The sequence below is a fragment of the Cuculus canorus genome, chromosome Z (assembly GCF_017976375.1).
Source record: "Cuculus canorus isolate bCucCan1 chromosome Z, bCucCan1.pri, whole genome shotgun sequence".
In the NCBI taxonomy this organism is placed as follows: domain Eukaryota; kingdom Metazoa; phylum Chordata; class Aves; order Cuculiformes; family Cuculidae; genus Cuculus; species Cuculus canorus.
The window spans coordinates 63,368,491-63,390,233 of record NC_071441.1 but is presented as its reverse complement, the minus strand read 5'-3'; the positions used below and the strand labels follow the sequence as shown (position 1 = coordinate 63,390,233).

The 21,743-nt window shown below is 40.4% G+C and overlaps 1 protein-coding gene and 1 long non-coding RNA gene across 3 annotated transcripts; one reads left to right on the top strand and one right to left on the bottom strand.

The window, feature by feature from the left end:
* Positions 1-406: 406 nt before the first annotated feature.
* LOC128850430 (uncharacterized) lies at positions 407-6,140 on the bottom strand. Its single transcript, XR_008447865.1, has 3 exons — positions 5,090-6,140; positions 4,260-4,343; positions 407-2,379 (listed from the first exon to the last, which is right to left on the bottom strand). It is a non-coding gene; the product is annotated as an uncharacterized LOC128850430 (long non-coding RNA).
* A 1,065-nt stretch (positions 6,141-7,205) lies between these two features.
* Positions 7,206-21,743, top strand: LOX (lysyl oxidase). Of its 2 annotated transcripts, XM_054054901.1 has the most exons (7): positions 7,210-8,392; positions 9,448-9,556; positions 10,861-10,998; positions 13,234-13,390; positions 15,684-15,779; positions 15,919-16,034; positions 17,620-21,743. In XM_054054901.1, the coding sequence occupies exons 1-7, from the start codon at positions 7,666-7,668 to the stop codon at positions 17,624-17,626; spliced, it is 1,350 nt and encodes a 449-aa protein (XP_053910876.1). In that variant the 5' UTR covers positions 7,210-7,665; the 3' UTR covers positions 17,627-21,743. The 2 variants fall into 2 exon arrangements, with proteins under 2 accessions (XP_009561254.2, XP_053910876.1); XM_009562959.2 differs by lacking the exon at positions 17,620-21,743 and having other exon boundaries at positions 7,206-8,392; positions 15,919-16,038.

The following is a 21,743-nucleotide window of genomic DNA, read 5'->3' as shown; positions in this document are numbered from 1 at the left end:
ACTACTAGTTTCAAGATGGGCCCCTTGGGACACCCCTTGTTACTGATTTCCATTTGGACATTAAGCTGTTGCTTGTCCCTAATTACCTCTCTAACAACAGTATGCCTTGATATAGCTTCCAGCAAATCTGTTTACTTAATCCACATAGAAATACTTTTCCAGGCTTTACAGATGAAACTTTCTACACATCACAGTCTGATAAGCAGAACAGAGCCTGTGTGTCTTAATATCAAACATTTGCTTGCCAATAACCAAGCCAGAAAACGAGACTGAATTGTTAAGCTGAGGGTATTTATCTTAGAAACATCCTGCCCCCTAATCAGACATTTACAATTTGACCACATTAGATACAGCAAAACACAGCTGGAGACACCTAGGAGGGTTTAAGGACTGATAGATGCTTAAATTATACAGTTTTTCTGTAGGAATTTGGCTAATGTAAGATACCTTGTAAGTATGAAGTTGTATCTCTGTCGGAAGACCTTTAGACAGGTGGGTTTCTGTGTCCTATTTGAAGCAGATGTCATTGTGGAGAAGTGGGGCCATTCTTCTTTATATTCTTCCCTCATTTCTTTTTGAATACAAACTGCAAACTGTATTTGTAATGTCCTTGATACTTACTTCTAAAACATACTTTGTGATGCAAAGATGTGGGGTTTTTTTGTTTGTTTACTTTGTACATATTCTTTGGTGAAAACAAAGTAGCAGACAATTAAAATAAAATCCTAGTGACAGGAATACAGATATTCTTCTGCCAGTCCTTTATTACCTCCATCATTTTCCCACCCTTTATACATTTACATTTGCATTGTGAATGTCACTATTGTTATCTTAATTGAACTTTTTTATGCACCTTATCAATATAACACAGAATTATTTTCCAGTGTTATTTATGAAAATTCACCTCATGAAGTGGGCTGTTGTCTGGTATTTTTCCATCAGGCATTGGAGTTCCATGAAGAAAATTGCCAGTCTCTGTGACAGCCATGAAAGTTCAGGGATTCTTAGGAAGATGCTGTATGCTAGATATAAAATAATTATCAGATCCAGGTATATAAGAGAGTTAGGAAGTATATCTGCTTTGAATATGAAATATGAGACACAAATTTGGAATTCCTTTATACTATTTTTACAAAAGTTAGCTTTGTTTTAGACATATGACTGTCTGATATCTTTGATGAGGTGCATAGTATAATCATGTCTCAAAATTCCTGCCAACCTATTCTGCTCTTGCATTATGTTGGACAGAGTTCCTCTTTGTGGAAAGTTTACAAGGAGTTCTCCCCTGCTGAAGAGGAAAGGAAGATGATGGATTTGAAATGTTATCCATTCCTCTCCCTTCATACATAATGTTCTTCATCTCGGAACAGTCTGGTGAATGCTTCCGTTCAAAACTAATTGTTTTCCCAAGTCTTTCTTAGTTTGGAATTCTAACCGGGCTGTTAGAATGTGCTGTTGGGATGTCTCACTTGGAGCCCTGTGACAACAAAGACATGCTTGTGTAAAGAACTGTTCAGCCAAACATTTGCTTTTTCTGAATCTACTTAGTTTTTTTCAGATTTATCATGATAACTTCTCAGTGTTAAGGTACTTCAAAAAAATTAGGTTGTCGTATAGAAACTGGTAGGGAGTTCTTGAGCATATGTTCTGCTTATGAAGACAATTCAGGGCGGAACCCCCTAAACAAAAAAAGTAATGTTTACATATACACTGTACAAATCTATTTTAAATTTTATTAACCTTGCTAAATGAAACTAACTGGTACTTTACTTTGAGTGTCTTCGATTTCTGTTCCTTTGTACGTGTCATCAGACAACCTACTGAAATTAAATCAAACATTTCTGGTTGTATTACCCATGGTCAGCTTTGCATACCACTGCAATGAGTTCTTTGAAGACAATAGTTAGGGAAACTTTCATTACAGATGTTGACGTGTAAGGAAAGAAATAACCAGTGGGTTTTCAAATGTCTGATTGAATTTGCAGTAGTTGCGATTTATCTCACTTTTTTTAGAAATCTCACTTTTTACAGAAACCTTTGGGAGACCAACAGAAACCAAATAGAAACGCCAGAAAACAATATTCAGAGATGAAACACACTGTAAATTCAAGAAGGGAGAGGCTTTTTAAAAAAATTTCACTATGCTTTTTTTTCAAATCAAGAGAGAAACCATGCAACTGCATGCCATGAAACCATTCATATCAAGCTTTACCAACAGGTCAACACTCTACACTTTAAAAATCTGTGATTGAAACCTTGTTGCAAAACCCCTGATGTGACAAAAAAATCCACTGCGATTGGAAGGCTTTTGTCTTCAGGTCTCACGCAAGAAGTTATTTCAGGTCCTGTAGATGCTTTTCTTGATAATGCTGTCAGATCCTGCAGAGACAGACACCAGTACTTCATTTTCTTCACTGAACATGGATGAGTCAGTAGCTCTACCTCCAGCACATGAAACAAGGTAGCGACAAATTAGTTATGTAATGTAGATAAATAAGCACACAATATTAGACAGGGGTCAGGTGGCATTTTGGCTGATAATTTTGAATTGAAGACTTTACCTACTGATAAAATCGTAACCATTTTCTTCGTCGAATTGACAAGTTCATTGAAGCAACAAAAAAATCTATGTGTTCTTTCATAAATTCAGAGCAGAAAAAGTCTTAAGGTTTACTTTTGCACTTTACTTATGGTCAAAAGAAGCTGCCCGATTAGAGACTTCAAAATTAGACCTACAAATGGTAGCTAAATTTAACAAGAACATTAGCTTTTGTGAAATAAATTCTTAAAGTCTACTCCAAAGACTACTGATGTCAGAAAAAGTGTATAACCCTGGTCTCTAATTAAGTTGGTTTGTTAAAAAAAAACCCAACCCTCATTACAGACCTGAATCTGAAAATACTCAGTGTTCTTAGTTTCTAGGAAAATTCACATACTATAAAAAATATCTTAAGATCATAATTCCCACTATTAAGTGGAATTCATTATAATTAGGAACCTTTTAATTCAATGCACTGCCAAGTGAGTTTCTAAATAAAGATACCTGGGTCTGCAGTAAAATACGCCTTAGAAAAATGCAGTGTCCTAGTATGCAGCAAAATTACCCAATTTTGGATATTTGAATGCAAAACCCAATAGGTTAGAGAAAATAATATAACACAAGCAAAACAAGATAAATTTGAATAATCTAGTTGCAACTCGGTGTTTATGCAAACAGAAATATTAGATTAACTTCTTTGTCTACTCAAGCATCACTTGGATGAGTAAACTAAATATTTTTCAGATAAAGAAAGCTGAAGCCACTACTCTTCAAGCTTTTTCTCATGTCAAATACTCAATAACCAACCCTTCAATCACAAACAAACAAATACCAGCTTCAAAGAAACACACTTAACACATACTAAGTTGTCTAGTTTCATGATAGGATTTTATACAATTATTTATATTTCTTGATTCACATATGTGACTCTAGCTAAGCTTCAGTAATTAACACTAAACAAGAACACAGATTAGCCATCCTATAACAACAGAATTGATTTTTTTTCAAAAATAACGTTATGAGTAACAAATAATATCATTAGCATGAACTGCTTGTCATTTAAAATAACTCTCCTTTTCTATACTATCAAACTTTTTTCATCCAGTAAGCTTAGAGAACTTTAAAATGTCTTTCTTAGGACACATACATGCCAAATACAAAGAGCTTTGGTTCTGTTTGGTGTTTTTTTATGTTGGTTGTTTGAAGAACACATCAATCTTTTTCCATTTTTGAGATTCACAACTGCTGTTTAATAGTGAAGGAAGACTTAAATGACTCACATGCCATTGAATATGTTTTTCCATTTGTAATCTTTGAATAAGGACTGCAACAACATACCTATATTTGATTAAAATTAAATATAAAGTTAATTAAATATAAAATTAAATATAAATCCTGATCTCAGGTTTTGAGAAATTACTGTAATCACTTAGTGATCCCTGCTTCTATTACTGTCATTTTCCAATATGGGAAAACTTAATTTCTCAGTTGCTATTGACTGTATTTGTTTCTGTAGGTGGCAGAAATCAAGATCCCCAGTGCAACACATATACAAGTCACTCCAGTCAAAAAAGAAAGAGACAGGCAAATGCTTAAATAACTAAATTAATTGTAATCCACTGTCAGGACTGGGCTTTATGAAAAAGTTGCATTAACCTCATCAGAAAGCTTAATACCAGACTACTTGCCTTTTTTTTAGGGCAGTAGCTGGGTTGCTTACCAGATTTTTAAGGTATTGCAGAGATTTTCACCTCCATATCTCTGGTCAGAGATACTGGTGGGCTTTTTGATGGTCTAGACAGACCTAGGGTATAAAAGTTAGGTATAATTAGGCAACTGGTGAGGAGAGGACAGTAGTTAAATGGACATAGGGACCTAACGATAAATACAGGACATGACTCTCTAAGGATGCTGACAATGCTTAATAACTTAAATTCATTAACAAATTAAACTTGTGCTATGGACTAAATGGTAGATAAGGTGAATGGCTGACAAATGGCCAGGATTAGCCTCAACTATGCTTTCTCTAGTTCCATGAAAAGTAGTTACTTAATAAGGAAAAAAAATGGCTAGAATCCCACTGTGTGGAAATATTGTCTAATATTGCACATTGGGCAACAACCTGGTGTTTGTAACACTAGTAAGATTTAGAGGAAGATTAGAAAGACAGAAACCTCATTCCTTCAGTGTTTTATTTTCCCTGTCTTCAACCTTTCCGTTTTACTCAGTCTTAGTCATTGATTGTTCTGGGCAAACCCTTAATTGGAGAATAATATTTTCAAAGCCACAATAAGATCAGAGAGGAGGATGAGTAGTCTGCAAACACGGTGAACAGGAGGACCCAAACCCAATCACCTCTGCAGCAAGCTGCCCAGGCTGGAACTAAGTGGAGCATAAGGCACAACCTGCTTGTGGAAAGACATCCGTTACTGGGCTGCCGACCAGCAGATGCTCCCCACCAGCATGGTGCTGCCTGGTAGTAATAACAAGCACCCTCTGGCTGCTGGGGGTATTCCCAAGAAAGAAGACTTTGCTCTCTTTGGTGCTTACCTGCCCTGTGTTCTTTAGTGTTCTTCAGACTCAGAGCTTTTACGGCTAATTGCTGATTTCCCAATGATTTCACCCCCCTAGGTTGTTTGGGTGACTGCAGGAAAGTGAACAGTGCTTCAGTAAGTCCACTAGGCTGCACACTTGCCTGCAGCACACGTCTCCCGAGATCAAGAATAAAGCAAGCAGTGCCAGGCAGAGAGCTACTTTAAAGCTAAATACTAATAATAATTGGATAGCAGTGCAAATCAGCATTCATAATCCATCACAGCAACGATGCAGGGCCATGATTTCCAGGATTTTGATTATTAACTGTGAACTATTTGAAGTAATACGCAATTAAAATAAACTAAGTATGAAAATTAAAGAATAACCATACCCAGAACATCAAAATGCAGTGGCAAATCGCTGCCCAGACGGCTGTGTGTGGACTGTTAACCTGTCCTGGGGAACAGGAGCAGCATTGGGAAGATGCCTTTCATCTACCACAGTAGGGTAAAAATTTCCAGCCTGGGCTGATCATCTTTGATGGGAATTACTTAAAAAACATCCTCACCATAAAACTTCCGGTGAAGGGGAACTTTTGTGTATTCACCTCCATTCCTTTGAAAGGATTCATAAGCAAACGGCCCTTGGAAAAATACACTCAAAAGGAGTTTTGGCTGAAATCCACAGACCTTAATTCGTTTGCTTCTCTGGGTGATTGGACTTATCAAAACACAGTGTTGATGAACTCTTGTAAAAGCAGGAAGGGAGGGAGAGGCTTTCGGGCCACAGCCCGCTCCTTTTCGCCTAGCATAGTTTTGGGGAGATGCTGCCCGAGCCAGGTTTATTTGTTCTGGTGATGGGGCTAAGCCTCTCCCATGTGAAATTTCACTTTTCAATGAAAACTTACTCCAGGAGGAGCACCGCCAGTATATTTCTCGTGTGACTCATACGCAGAAAACCCAAAAGTCAATAGTCAAGAGTTTATTTGATGGAGGTTTTCTTGTAATTAAGAGGTCATTAAGGGGATCCGACTGTTACTCAGTGCTGAGACGAAGGTCCCCAACAGCTGCTCCAGCCCAGTAGATGTGCCGGCCAGCACATTTTCCATAAAACATGTTTCCTCTCTCGCTAGCGGCCCCTTCCCCCTCTCCGCCACCCCGTTTCTAGTCTCTCCAGCGCTGATGAGCTAATAGCATTTTTCCTTTGCATACTTTGGCGCTGCCCCACGGCATACTCTGGCAGCCTACGTGTGTCTGAGCGCGCCCGCCTGCTGCAGGCTCGGCACGGCTTGGGGCGCGGGGGAGACAGGCGGGGAGCCATGGGAGGGAGGGAGGGAGGAAAGGCAAGGAGCAATGGGTGGGAGGGAGGGAAGGGTGAATGGATGGATGGATGGGAGGCACAAAGGGATAGATGGTTTGGATGGATGGTAGGGATGGAGGAAGGCAGGGAGGGAGGGAGAGAAAGAGAGGGAAAGAGGGAGGGGGTAATGGAAAGCAGGGAGGGATGGATGGTAGGGAGGGAAGGCAGGGAAGCGTGGATGAGAGGGAGGGAGGGAGGGATGGCAGAGATGGATGGGAGGGAGGGAGGAGGGATTGGTAGGGAGGGAGAAAGAGCGAGGGGAAGGAGGGAGGGGAAGGAGGAGAGAGAAGGAAAGGAGGGAGGGAAAGGAGGGAGGGAGGGAATACAGGGAGGGAGGGAGAGAGGGAAAGGAGGGAGGGAAGGGAGGGAAAGGAGGGAGGGAAGGAATGGAAAGGAGGGAGGGAGGGAGGGAATACAGGGAAGAAGGGAATACAGGGAGGGAGGGAGAGAAGGAAGGAGGGAGGGAGGGAATGCAGGGAGGGAGGGAGAGAAGGAAGGAGGGAGGGAGTAATGGAATGCAGGGGGGGGATGGATGGGAGGGATGGGTGGAAGAAAAGCAGGGATGGATGGATGGATGGATGGATGGATGGATGGATGGATGGCAGGGATGGGTGGTAGGGAGGAAGGCAGGCAGGGAGGGATGGGCCGTAGGGAGGGATGGGTGTGGGATGGGAGCCCCTCGGCCCCTGCCCGCCCCCCCGCCCGTGCGGAGCCGTCAGGGCTGCACGTTTCCAGCCGCATTACGTGAACAAACGGCGGGGGCGCAGCCAAGCCCAGCCAGCGGGGCTTGTGTAACTTTGCTAGGGTGCCAGCAAGTTTAAAGTCCCTGGTCTCTCCTTCTCCTCCTCCTTCTCCTCCTCCTCCTCCTCCTTCTCTCGCTTCCAGACATCCGCGCGGGCCGGAGGACGATGAGAGGCTGATTGTTCGCTCCGGCTCCCATTCGCATCCCCCCTCGCCTATAAATACCACCGAGAAGAAAAGCCGCTCCCGCCGCCTCCCCGAGGGTTGGGTTTTCCTTCTCGACCTGCCCGATGGCACCGGCCGGGTGCCGCCGCTCCTGAGACCAGCTCGGCCCTTCCAGCGCCGCATCCCGCACCCCGCATCGCGCATCCCGCGCCCAGAGAAAAGGAAGGTGCCCCTCGCTCTCCGCAGAGACCCTTCCCCGGTTTTTTTTTTTGTTTCTTTTTGCCTGTTTTCTCTCCCTCGCCGTCGCTCAGGGGAAGAGGAGGAAGATGCGTGTCTCTCCGCCGGCTGTCCTGCTCGCCCAGCTCCACGCGTGCCTCTACTGGAGCTGCCTGCGCCCAGCCAGCTGCCAGCAGCCCCCTGGCCGCGACCCCCCGCCGCCCCCCGCCGCCTGGAGGCAGCGCATCCAGTGGGAGAACAACGGGCAGGTGTACAGCCTGCTCAGCCTGGGCTCCCAGTACCAGCCCCCCCGGCGCAGGCAGCCGGCGGCGGGCAGCCCCATCCTGCTGCTGCGGAACAACGCCACGCAGCCTCGGGGAGCTGCTGCCCGAGCCGTGCAGCCCGCAGCGGCGCAGCCCCAGCCCGCAGCGGCGCAGCCCCAGCCCGCAGCGCCCGGGCAGCCCCAGCCCCAGCCCGCAGCCGGCAGCCGCAGGGGCTCCGGAGCTCGGCACTGGTTCCAGGCTGGCTACCAGGCTCCCTCCGGGGGTAGCCGAGCTGCGGGGGTGCAGCGGAGCTCCGGGGCGACCAGGAGCGGCTCCGCAGGGTTGTCCCCCCCCAGCAGCACTGACGGCAACCGGAGCAGCGCTGGGGCGGGCGGGCCGCCGTCTCTCAGCAGCTTCAGACCCGGCCGGGAGGATGTGATGGTAGGGGACGATCCCTACAACCCCTACAAGTACACGGACGATAACCCCTACTACAACTACTATGACACCTACGAGAGGCCCCGGCAGGGCAGCAGGTACAGACCCGGCTATGGCACCGGCTACTTCCAGTACGGTAAGAGCCCTCCTCTCCCCTCCCCTTCCCTTTCCCCTTTCTTTCCCCTTTCCCCTTCCTCCTTTTTTCCCCCTTTCCCCCTTTCCCTTTTCCCCTTTCTTTCCCCTTTCTCTGTCCCTTCTTTCACCTTTCTCTCCCCTTTCTTTCCCCTTTCTCTCTCCTTTCTTTCCCTCTTCCCCCTTCCCTTTTTTCCCTTTTCCCTTTTCCCCTTCCCATTCCCCCCTTTCCCTTCCCCTTCTTTTCCCTTTCCTCCCTGTCCCATCCTCTCCTCCGTTGCCAGCGCGGCGCATCCCGTGGGATGCAGTGCAGGGGGGTTGGAACAAACCCCTGCCTTAGAGCAGGAATCGTTATTTGTACAAAGAGCGGAATGTTTTTGATCTAAGCAGAGTTAAGTTCCATCTAAGCGATCATGTTATTTGAAAGTGAGACATGGTGTCGCTTTGAGAGCATGTATTGTTTAAAACGGTGGGGTTTTTTCCGGACACTTTGGAGGTGATAACGATGAAAACATCTTGTGTTCAGTGTGATCCGTGCTGAACAGATGTCTCCTCTTCCGTAATCGCTGGTGTTTGTAGTATTTTCTGTCTTAAAGACAAGGTCAGGCAGAGCTGGAGCCAGCTACATATTAGCAAGAGTTTTAACTGTTGCAAAGGTTCATGATAACATGAAATTGATTCTTGGAAAGGAATAGAGTAACATTTCTGGGAAAATTTATAGACATGCATCTAAATGGGAAGTATATTCTGTCCCCAGCCCTTGTCTGGTGGCACACGATGGATGGAGATCACTCCCTTGTGTTGCCCGGCCCTGATAAAGGATGCTTGCTCCCAAAGCTCCAAAACAAGTCTTAAGAGTTTGATTTGCCATCATTTTCATGCCTGCCCCACTCTCAGGACAAAGCCTCTACTGGGCAGGCGCTTGCTTGGCTCCCGGGGAGCCCGGTGGGATGGGATGCGGTCTTTGGAAAAGCCGAAGGGTCTGGGATGGAAGCCGAGTATTTGCAGACGTGTCCTGGGTTGATCTTGCTGTTGTGTGGTTGGTTTGATGAACTGCAGGTCTCCCTGACTTAGTCCCGGATCCCTATTACATCCAGGCGTCCACATATGTCCAGAGGATGTCCATGTATAACTTGAGATGTGCTGCCGAGGAAAACTGCCTGGCAAGGTAGGCATCACCCTGGCTTTTGCCTGTTTGCTGTGGGTTCTTATGCTCCTGCACCCACCAGAGTACTTGAGGACACGGTGAAAAGTGGAAGAAAGTGAGGCTGCAGACCCCCAGAGGCCCCAGCCCAGTTCGTAGCCTTCTTCTACTCGTGTGGCAGAGGGTAGGGTGGGTGAGTAAGAAAACGATACTGCCCTATTAGAGAGACAAACCACACGTGCTCCAAAGAACCTACATTTTGTGAGAAGTTTCATTGCTCATTCTATTATCAGGCCTATTTAAACATATCTGAATTTTGCAAAATGGAGGCGTCTGAAAGAACCACTTGGATCTGGTGATTTTCATCTCGCTCCTCAGATCCAACCAGATCATATGCTATTCCATTTGGAAAAAAAAACCAAAAAAACCCAACCCCCCAAACCCTATTGTTAACCAGCACAAGTTACCATTAAAATTATAACATGCTAATTGTTTCTGGGCCTATGCCTTGTAATGTCTCATAAGACTAAAATCTCCCTGAAAAGTATTTGAAAGTCTTTTAACGGGTTGAAATAAAGCTTTGCAATGAAGTTAGGTCCTGCCCAGCTGGCAGAGAGGGATTTTTCCTGTTTTGTTTGGAACAAAATCAACATAGCTGTTTTTAACCATTTTAACTTGCTTGATACCTTATCATGCAAACCAGATTTATTTATTTACCACCATCATTAACTGAAGTCAGACTTTCCAGGGTCATGCTCTTTCTTCACTTGCTGAAAAAGGAAAACAAGGCATAAGAAGCAGTACTTTTTATGCTAACTTTACAGTGAAGACTGATTGAAATGTTCTTACTGGCATCTGTTGATTAAAATGTTCCAGTATTTGAAAGACTGGAGATAACAGCTATGCGAAAAAGGAAAATATAGCCTGAGGCATCTATTTATTCATATTTTTTACAACAGAAACAAACATCTGTTGTGTGGTCTTGCATACAGAGTAAGTTATTTGGGTTAACAGCAACTAATGTAATTGTGCTTTTGGTACCAGTCTAATTTTGCAGCTAAGCTGTGATCTGTTTCAGAGACAGAGGAAGAAAGTCAGTGGTCAAACTCCTGTTTATGTTGCTAGAGGCAGATCAGACTCTCACTCAGGTCTTGGTCTGACACCAGGCACTTCTGAGCATGATGTGGAATTCTTGTGCATCTCCAATGGATAAGCTTTAAGGGGACTGAAAAAATTCTGTGCTATCAGCTACTTCTGAAACAATACAAAGTGTTTTTTTTTAACGTATGTCATGCATATACTTACGGCTCTTTTTTGTCTTATCCCAGTTCAGCTTACCGAGCAGATGTTAGAGACTACGACAATCGGGTGCTCCTGAGATTCCCCCAAAGAGTGAAAAATCAAGGCACATCAGATTTTCTGCCCAGCAGACCTCGTTATTCATGGGAGTGGCACAGCTGTCACCAGTGAGTGAAGTGCTCAGTATGGTACCAACTAATTACCTTTTTTCGCTAAGAAATTGTCAATTAATAAGGTGATATTTTCTAAAACTGCATTGAAGCAGGGGGAACCCATGGGGAAACTGTAGTCTGGTTAATTTTATGGTAGTGGTAATTGCTCTTTACATAGCTACAAGAAACCAAATGAACATGAAGCTTATCTATAAATATAAAACTCAGGAGTATAGGTTCGTTATAAATACAAGTCTCAAATCGGTTTGGACAGTGCCACCTTCTCCCTTTATTCTACATAGGTTATAGTCCAGTTACATTTAACTGGAAACAGTAAGTTAAAGTCCCCATCATGGTAATTTAACTCTACAAACCCTAAAAACGTACATTTACTGGTATATTCTCTATACACGTTGTAAACATCAACCCATACTTCCTGACGTGAATTTCCTGGGTAAGTTCTTGACAAGGAATAGTCTGGTTGATATGGAAAAGGGAAGATACTGATGCTGATCCTATTATCAGCATCCTTATCATATCAGGATACTTCCACATAGCAGTATTGCTTTAGAAATAGCAAAATTGCTGGAAACACGGCAAGGCAGAGGTAGTAGAACATTTTCAACATTTTGGGAGCAGGTAAGACTGGAAACTTGTACCTTTTCAGAGAATTCACGTGCCGCAGTTTGCAAGTTTGTTCCAATGCTTATTATTTCATAGCAGGACCAGCTGTAAAATACTAGAAAGCTTACCTTCCTTCCACCTTACTTAAAATACAGCTCTGCTGTTATGGGTACGTAAGTGATAACTTAATATTATTCTATCAAAAAATAATATGCAATGTACGTTTGATCTAAAGGCCCTTAGTGTCAATGGAATATTTCTCTCTAGCTTCAAAGACTTTAAGTTTTCTATGAAAAATCAGTACAATTGAACAAATCCTTATAAAAAATGACTGATATTACTAGTTTGTTAATCTTGTAAGGGTTAAAAAGCTAAAACTAAATCAAAACTAACAAAAAAGCCTCCATAAGTGCTTTAGTTAATCCCCACTCCTGAAAAAACCCCACTACTACCACTAAAAACCCCAGCTCTGCTGCTTACAAAGTTAGTAAGTGGATGAAATGGATAGAGAGCAATAGAAATTTTCCATTTGTAGAAAAGCCATTTCTTTCTCTGCCATGATAGCCCAGCTGTTGCTATCCAGATGCAAAGTGTCTCTGATGTCGATTCAGTTCTTGGACAGAAAATACATTGCCTACAAAAAAATGCATTTCTCATGATCATTTCCATGACAGTGAAGCAACCTCATTTGGAAATGAACTATAACTGCCAATTAGTTTGGCTAACCATCAGACTAAAGTGTTAGTCATCATCATCTTACTGTTCCTGACATGAATGCTTGTGAGACTTGTGCGCTTCTCTTCGTTTTTACAGTACGTGTGAGTTCTGCTTAATTATACCTTTTTCATACGTTTCTTGAGCTGAAAGCATTCATAAGTAACAGCAGCCAAACGCTGCACAAAGTGCAGGTTTCTAGTACAAACTTAGTTTTCAATACGTTTGGAAAAAATGAAATTAAAAGAATAACAGGTGTTCCAGTCCACGGCAGAGCTAGTACGTATAGAGCTTGTATGAGAACATGAAAAATGCATCATTGTGCACAGATCAAAAAGCATACACACTTTTTAAAAGGGACTACGTTAAGCAACAAAAAGTTGACATGAGACGATATCTGCATTGCCTGCACATGGAAGCTGATTTCTTTACAAAAACTTTGCTTTCACTAATGTTATGAATGTGTTACTTTGATTGAGGACAGTAAATGGATGGGGTTTTGCTAGCAAGGAGCAAACTTCCCTGGAATTTATAGTATGTAAGGTAAGCATTCCTAGCGCAACTCTGGCTAAAGGCAGTTATAAGATATACAATTGAAATATGAACTATTTAATACTTGCTATTGTTATTGGAAAAGAGCTGAAACAGGAAATTTTGGAAAAACAGTGCTGTTATGGAGTCTTTCTCTTAAACTGAAATCTATTATTCATTCTTAGAAGATAGCATTCTTATAGTCATTGAAAATTAGAATATTGAAAATAAAACTTAATTGAATGGCCAGTAATAGGAACACAGACATTCTGTGTAATAAATAAAATTTAGCCAGATCGAACAGAAGGTAGATCAAATAGAAATATGTTAAAATCTTATTGACAAGATCTGATATTTACTAATGGATCTACTGTTTAACAGACATTATCACAGCATGGATGAATTCAGCCACTATGACTTGTTGGATGCGAGCTCACACAGAAAAGTTGCTGAAGGACACAAAGCAAGTTTCTGTCTTGAAGATACCTCCTGTGATTACGGATATTATAGACGTTATGCATGTACAGCACATACGCAGGTAAGAGTTGGTTTGGAGACAAACAAGTTCTTTTTCCCCTCTTATTTATTATGGATTGCTTTCTACCAATCATCTGATGGGCTATATTGCCTGATACCTTAACCAGCTCTGGAAGTCTTCATCACAGAGACCAAGAAAGCAAATTGGAGACTTATAATTTACCTAGGTGCTGATAAATGTGGGTGTCATTAGCCTGGCATCACCGATAACTGAATTATATTAAAACACACCACAAGTTCTTGTGGCTATGTCAAGTGAGCTAAAAAGAACTCAAGATAGTAGTTTTCAGTATTCACTCCTCCTAGCTCCCAAACTGCTCGGTGATGTCCTTGCTGGTCCCAGAGTTCCCTTTGCAGAGCATGTGGCTGCAAGGTGCTGAATTCTTTTGAGACTTTTAGCTGCTGGCAGGCAGTCCAACACAGAAAACTTACAGCATAGTTTTATGCACGTATAGAATGCTGTTAAAGAGAACGCAGCCATGTGAACATTATGATGGGTCATAAACAAAAGTAAAGCAAGATGCAAGGGCTTATTAAGGGAATAGATAAAAAATAGAATGTGCCATTATGACATCATACAAATCCACAATAGACTACTACCTTGAATATTGCATGGTGTTCTGGTTGCTACCTCTCAAAAATGCTACAGAAAATCTTAAAAACCCAAACCAAATGACCCCAGGAAAAGAAGGATGATCAGCAGTGTAGTATGGCTGCCACACTAAGACACTTTATAGACTATTCCGTCTGGAAAAACAGACGTACTATCAAATCTTGAGTGGTCCTGGATGGAAAGAAAAATTTGATGATATAAACTGTTTCTCACAGTACAAGAATTTAAGGATATTCAAAAGAGCTGTCAGTAAACCCCTTGAAAACAAAGAGGAGTGCTCATTTGAGATGTGAATAAAGTATTCTTGCCATAGGATTTTGCAGAGTCCAAAAATCTGATGGTGCCCCATGCCTTAAACACAGTTAAATGCCTTATAGAAGGAATTTGCCTCACTAGAAGGCATTACACATCCCATTTCTTATTTTCTGTTCTCCTCAAGCATCTGCTGCTGACCACTGTCATAGGCATGACACTGAGCTTGATGGATCTGTGGTTTCACTCATTGTGGCCATACTTACACATAAACTTGTATCCCTCATTCTGCAGTTTGTAATGCAGGAGGTAGTTATTTTATTACAGAGAAATGACAGCTATGCTTCACTGGATGACGTGTCCACATTTGAATTTTAAATATAATGAATGATCTGCAATGCATAAAGGCTTTGAAGAGGTTTTATAAATATCTTTTCTCCTTTTGTAGACCAAGACATCTAACTAAGCAACATACATATTTTACAGCTGGAGTATTTGTGTCACTAGAATCATGGCTGTGTCAGCGTTTCTGCTCGAAGCCCATATTTCAGGGGTTTGTAATTGGACTGTAAAACTTTCCTCCAGCCTCAGACTTGGCACATACTTGCAAGAGTCTGAGCTGATCACCAGCAAGGTCAAGAGGGAATTCCTGCAGGACTTGGGTTTTGTGCACTCTGTGTCACCAGAATGGATCAGCTTTGCCTAGAGCAATCTGTATTGGCCATGGTTAAAGACACCAGATTTGAACCACTCATACATTTATATATGGGAATTCTTATTAGTGGTATTAATGGCAAAGAATTTTTCAGAAAAGATTCATCTGGAAGAGAGACGACATTTTCAGTTCTTGTGTCACTATTTGCCTGAACAGATGCCATTTTTGTGCAAAACACAATACAAAAATGTCCCTAGACTCTGTTATTCAAAGTTGTCACTTCAAGAGAACATCTCTAGCAAAAAGTTGCATCACTCCTAAGGGCAGAGACAGGTTCCAACACAGTGATCAGGTTTGTACTGAAAGGCCCTCAGAAATTATTTACTTGAGGTCTGCAGGTATCTAGGTTTAGTCTTTGTTCAGTTTTGATTTTATTCTCACTCTTTGTAAAGAACAGTGACCGACAGCATCATCTATCTTTACATGAAAGGAGAGCTGTAACAAATGATAATAAAATATGGATAAAATACAAGTATCTTAGTATAGGTGTTTCTTATGCATTAGTAATACAGTGCTATCTATAAAAGTGATATGTCAGACTTGGGTGTTTTAATTTAGGTTGTCAAATAAAATGCCACTAAAAGATAAGCCTTATTTCCTGAGGTAATTATGTTAGTGAAACGCAAAAGTAAACTTCAGTCTGAGTGTCCTTAATGTCTAGAATGTTGCTATTCCTAATACATTTTTGACATCCACTGTAACTCCATTTTTAAGGGACTGAGCCCTGGCTGCTACGACACCTACAATGCTGATATAGATTGCCAGTGGATTGATATTACAGATGTAAAACCTGGAAATTACATTCTGAAGGTAAGGGTATTGGGAGTGGGAAGGTTTGGTTTTTGTTTTATTGTTTTTTAAAGAAGCAAATTATATGCATATGTCCTTTTGAATATAAGTTATCAACTCAAGCCTGGAAGTAGACAACACTGTGCTTTCTCCCCTTAAGGTGAGCGTAAACCCCAGCTATTTGGTGCCTGAGTCCGATTATTCCAACAATATAGTTCGCTGTGATATACGCTATACAGGCCACCACGCATATGCCTCTGGCTGTACAATTTCACCGTAAGTGCATTCCTTTGTCTTTGTAAATGCTTTATATTCATAGTACTAAAGGTAACAGATTTATAAAACTGAGAGGTTTAGTTTATATTGAAAAAACAACTTCCCACCTTTAATTCTAGTCATATCAGCTCCTTTAGTATGTTTTTGGGTTTCATATTTAGTGAATTAAAAATTCAGATGCTACTTTTCAAAGGTCTTTTTTGGCAGGAATGATGGGAACAATTGCTTTGCTGTTGATAGCTGTGTAGCATTCAAATCTTGACCTCCAGTAATTAAACTATGTCTATAAGGCTATCATGGGTTTTCAAAAATTATTTAGGCTTAGAAAACAATTTTAAGGGAGAATTTTGCTCTTGCAGTCATGCCATATATATATATATATATATCTCACTATGAAAATTGCTGCTACTGTCTGGGTTTAGATAACTACCTCTGGCTCACATCATCTTCGTATTTGCACAAAAGCTTTTCTGTGCTCATTCAATATCCACATATATCAGCCACACAGAACTGTTGAGCAGTGACAGAGCTCTTGAAGCAACCTGCAAAATCCCACACATGTATGTTACTCGCTTCTGCTGACCCAGCCGCCATCCTCCTCGGAACAGTTCTTCCAGACACACTCCATCTACAGTTCAGTTCTTTTAAAGCTTAAACAATGCAACAATTATGATTTTTTTTTTCCCTCCAGGAAGGCAAATTCATTTAATTAATGGTCTACTGTAGCTTACCATCTGTGAAACACACACACACACAAAAAGCAATCAGCCTTCTGTAACACAGAGGTGAGCAGTTCTCAGGATAATATATTAGTTGCTCATACAAAAACTTTATCAAGTGGTTTCATTTGGATTGCATAATGAGTGAGGATTAATATTGTATTAACATTGTTCACATAAGAGAAATTCCCGAGCAGTAAATGAAAAGTAGAATAAATGACCAGTATAGTCAGTTATAACAGAATCAGTGAAACAAACATACTGCATTAATGTGACTATTGCTTAATTAGCCTTCAAAATATGAATTCCTGACTTTGTATTAGGAAACCACTAGTTAAATGAGGCTAAAATGAGAAACATTTTTTCATGCCAATGTGGAGATCTGTATTTATAATCACACTTGGGGCACAGACACACTAAGTTAAATGGCTTCGGTAAAATCCTCTATTTGTTCTCGCTCTGTGGTGGTCAGACTTGCGGCAAAGAAATGAACAGGCATCTTGCAGCGTGTGAGTGATTATTTTTGGTGGATCTGTGGTAGGAGCTTTTAAAGCATTTGTCTGTAACGGCTGACTTGCTCATAATTCAAAGGAACACCGTTCATGCTCACATTCATGCAGAAGGGAAATCTGTACTTTGTGCCTTTAAGTTTTATTTTTCCCATCTTACCTCTGTAAATGTAGCAGGTAAATATATTCTTGCAGGAATTATCAGGTAAATATATTCATGAAGGGTGAGGAGAAAAAAATCTCTGTTACTGTTTGTTGTTGACCTATGCCTTCAAGCTGGCAAAAGGGTATTTCGCACATAACCCTCTTTGTATCAGTTTGGTTGCCTCCATAACATTGTCTCTTTCTTTTCCACAGATATTGAGAGAGATACAAGAAAATGGATGAGACGGTGCCAAATGTTTTGAACTGAAGTACCATTATATAAACTTCAATAGGATGTAAACACTATAGAAACAAAACTACAGAACATACACACATACACCCACACACCTTATGTGATTTTGAAGCACTTCAGCTGCTTCTCAACCAAATCTGTAACTGGATTTTAAGCATTTAAATTGGCATTACTTTTATTGTTATTGAAATGTGTGGAACTGGTGATTCATGCACAAATACTTTAAATTTTGAAAATCTAACTCATTCGTAAAAACATAAGCATTTCTTAACTCCTGAAAATCTGGAGTTTAGATGATAATAGACTTCAATGGGAATACTACTGGTGAATGAGTTGAACATATTTTAAAAGGTAGCAAAAATTTATGTAAAATTAATTAGATAAAATGCAATAGAAAGTACTAATGTCAGCTATCTCAGAAAATACCAGAATGAAAAACAGTTTTAAGAGTAATGCTCCAGCATAATTAAAATAAAACTCGCTAGGACACGTTAATATGAATTAGAAAAGTATGTTGAGTTTTCAAGGAATATGAACATATAGCAGAAAAATACATATATCTATATATCTATCAGTTATACCCCTGCAGGAAAAGTTACGTTTACATTTTTAATACATTAGAAGTTTTTCCATTTTCTTAAGTAAAAAGCAGATGAGGTTTTGAAAGAAGCCTTCCATCTGTGGAAATGAATTAAAGAACTTAATCCACCTTTCTATGTACAAGAGATTTTTCAAGGTGGGGCTTTTAAAAGACTTCTGCAAACTTAGTATGGATAAAAATAGATATCTGTCAAGAAAGGGGCTCTTGGAGATGATTAAGAGACCCTGATGTAGTCATCTGTGAAAAACATCCAACTTGAAGAGGTTAACCATCAAAGTTATACAGACGATTAACTCAGGTGACACCACAAACAGAAGTAGGTCAGAATCTCTAGAAAAGTATTTTTATCATGAAAAAAGCCTACTACCTGCTTCCCCCTTAAGTACTGTATTTGACTTTTTAAATTTATATTTCACTATTCGAACAATGAAGTTGAAAATATATTATCTATAGAGGGAGAACAAAAGTAAAGGTATTTAACATCCTACTTTAGGCTGTTCAGGAAACAAATACACCATTATTAAGGGGAAAAACTTCCAGCCTGAATTACAAGTTTTAGCTGAACTGCTTAACTGGTGCTGGGTATTCTGCTCCTCCTCCCATCCCCAAATTATTTTGCTTTTGCAATGCACCCTGCTGTAAGCTACAGTAGCTGTGATTTTTTTTTTTCTTTTTTTTTTTTAAAAACTGTGAAATAACATATCACAAGGGGATCTGGTGTTTTGTTTCAGAAGATTTCTGATAATGTAAAATGAAGGATCTACTTTTGAAACAGGGGGACCTAGAAATATTGATTGGTATTGGTTAAGTTTAATCAGCAGTTCAAAACACCCAATGAAACATGGAAAGCTCAGTATGTTTTTTTAAAAAAAAAATTGAAAATACATGTTCTATTCAGTATAGTTAAAAACTGAAAAATCTGAGGAGTATGGAGAGGTTTTATTATCACTTGAGAATAGTTCAGGCAGTATGGAATTAAATTGGAAGCTTTATGAATTATCGTAATATCCTTTAGAGATCAGCTTTTTCTTTATTACATGTATTTAAGCTTATTTCACAATTATGAAGTATTTCCACCTTAATGATAAATTACAAATTTGCACAACTGTCTCAGTAACCCAGTGACTGCTACCCAGCACTGGGAGTGGTGCAGAAGTGGGAGTGATACGATTTATTTCTGCAGATCCCTTTTTGTTTGCTGAGAGATACATTTTAGCAGTCAGTCACCAGTATGGGCAACGAACAGAAGCAACATGTGGAAACTAGATTTATTAGAAAGCCATTTATTACATATGTCTGCAAAAATCAGGGTCTGTTTTAAAGTCTAGGCTTCTGAAATCTCAGCCCAAATAGTTTCTAAGACTAAAAGGTCTTAAGGGATGCAAGTGCATTCACCTTTCTATAGGCTTAGGTCAAAATTGGGGTGAAAGTCCTGACAGCAGCTTGGGCAATGGACACAAAAGCTGCTGTAATGGAAGCCAGGCTGTGGGCACGGGCTGATTACTGGTTGAGAGGTAGTGTGCTCATACCTCGTTGTGCCTGATGCTGAATGTGGGAAGAGAGCACTAACTGGACACACAGCAGCCACAGGGATCGAGCTTATCCCTTGGCTTATGAGGCAGTAACCTGCTCACATGTCTATACCCAAACTACTTGCAGAACTCCACTGAAGTCAGCAAAAAGGCAGAGGACCTTGGGCATCTGTGTAGGTGGAGCAAGTTGTAATACTGGACTTAGTCCTTTCAGTGGGAATGGCCTGGTTCGGAAAGGTGTTGAACGCCATAATATTGGGGATATTGTAGCTACAAAAACGTAGCTTTTTTTTTCCGTAGCAAAATATTGTATTTGTTTTGACATGTGTGTTAAGCAACATGACAGTGATGTAAAATAGCACAAAAATTGCCTAAGATAACATGATAACATGAACAGTCTATTTTGAAAAAGAAAGGATTTTAGGATTAAAAAAAATGAAGGAATGTGACTTTAACTTCCCCTGTTCAACTATAGTAAATCGCAACGCAGTAGAAGAGTTTATTATATAGCATGTGTAGTAGTTCTAAATAGGGGAGTGTCAACCAGTGTTTTCAGTATCTTGGTTCTGCAGTTTTGACCCAGACACTTTAACCTACTTTTTTCATACTGGAATATATTTATGGGATTACGTGCATTTTTGCTGGAAAAAAAAATTATAAAACCTGTTTTGGTAAAAGCGTCTTTTATACAGCAAATTATTGTTTGGAATACCTTCTAGCAGACATTCGGATTATTCCCATCACCCTTTAAAGGCATCTTGCCATTGGTTTTGGTGGGAGCAAAATCAGATTTAAATTTGGTGAGAACCTTAGTACCAATTTGCTGTTTTGCAGTCTCAAATTTTGCTTTGAAAAGCCAAATTGTAAAAATGTGTGTGAAGCAATTACCTCCCACATTTCAGATATTTAGTTAAAAATTGCACATAAGGAACATATTGTATGCCAGGCTCATTACAGGAGGGATTTATTATATATTTTTTTTAATCCTGAAATACATTTGATATTTGCATATTTCTAGACAAAAGTGTAACAAAAATGACAGATTGGTCACCATTGGAACCAACATATTGTGTAGATGATGTTTTTGTGTTAGTAAAAGTCTAGTCATTTTCTCTCTGCTCCAAAGTTTACTATGCAGCGTTGAATGAGTGCAAACACTAAGTGTACCTTCCTATAGTCATTCATGCATCGTTTGTGGTGTACTCATTCAAAACCAGCAGGGTGAATTTCATAAATGAGACATTGAAAGGTGGTTTATCCTGTGTCTCAAATCTATGCCAATATGGCATTTTCATTTTCTCCAAATCGTAAAAGGTGCTGAAAGATTTTAACTTGAATTAAAACCAAAGAGTATGTTATTGGGAGGTTTTTATTATGCAAGTAAATGCTACAGATACAGTGAAAAGCCACTTGTTTTGCAACTTTTTTGAAGGTTTTTCATTATTTCATTGTCTTTTCTTTCAAGAGTCTTGATTTCAATAACTTTTCATCTTTATCTGAAGAGCTCTAATTTATAATATTCAGGCACTAGCTTTGTATTCTTCATTGCACTTTCATATTCTTGTGTTACATGCCCGTATTATGGTTGCAAGTTTATGTGAAAATGACTTGAATAAAATGTTTCAAGCGTTCTGCTTGTCGAAGTATTATAGTTAATGCATGGGCCAGATCCATCTCTCAATGCAAACGCTGAAATTAAAGTTATTTTACCTATATGAAAATGAAGATTCTGTCATGCTGACATGGTCTTGGAAAAAAATGTCACAAGTTAGAAACAAGAAGGAAAAATTTGCAAGGCATGATAAATTACCTCTCACACTGCACAGGGGTTTCAAGGAGGCCTAACAGAATGAGGTATGCTTCATCCGGACACAAGGTACTATACAAGAAACCCCTCTGTTCCTCTCTTGCGAGACCTAATCTGGAGTATTGTGTCCTGTTCTGGAATCCT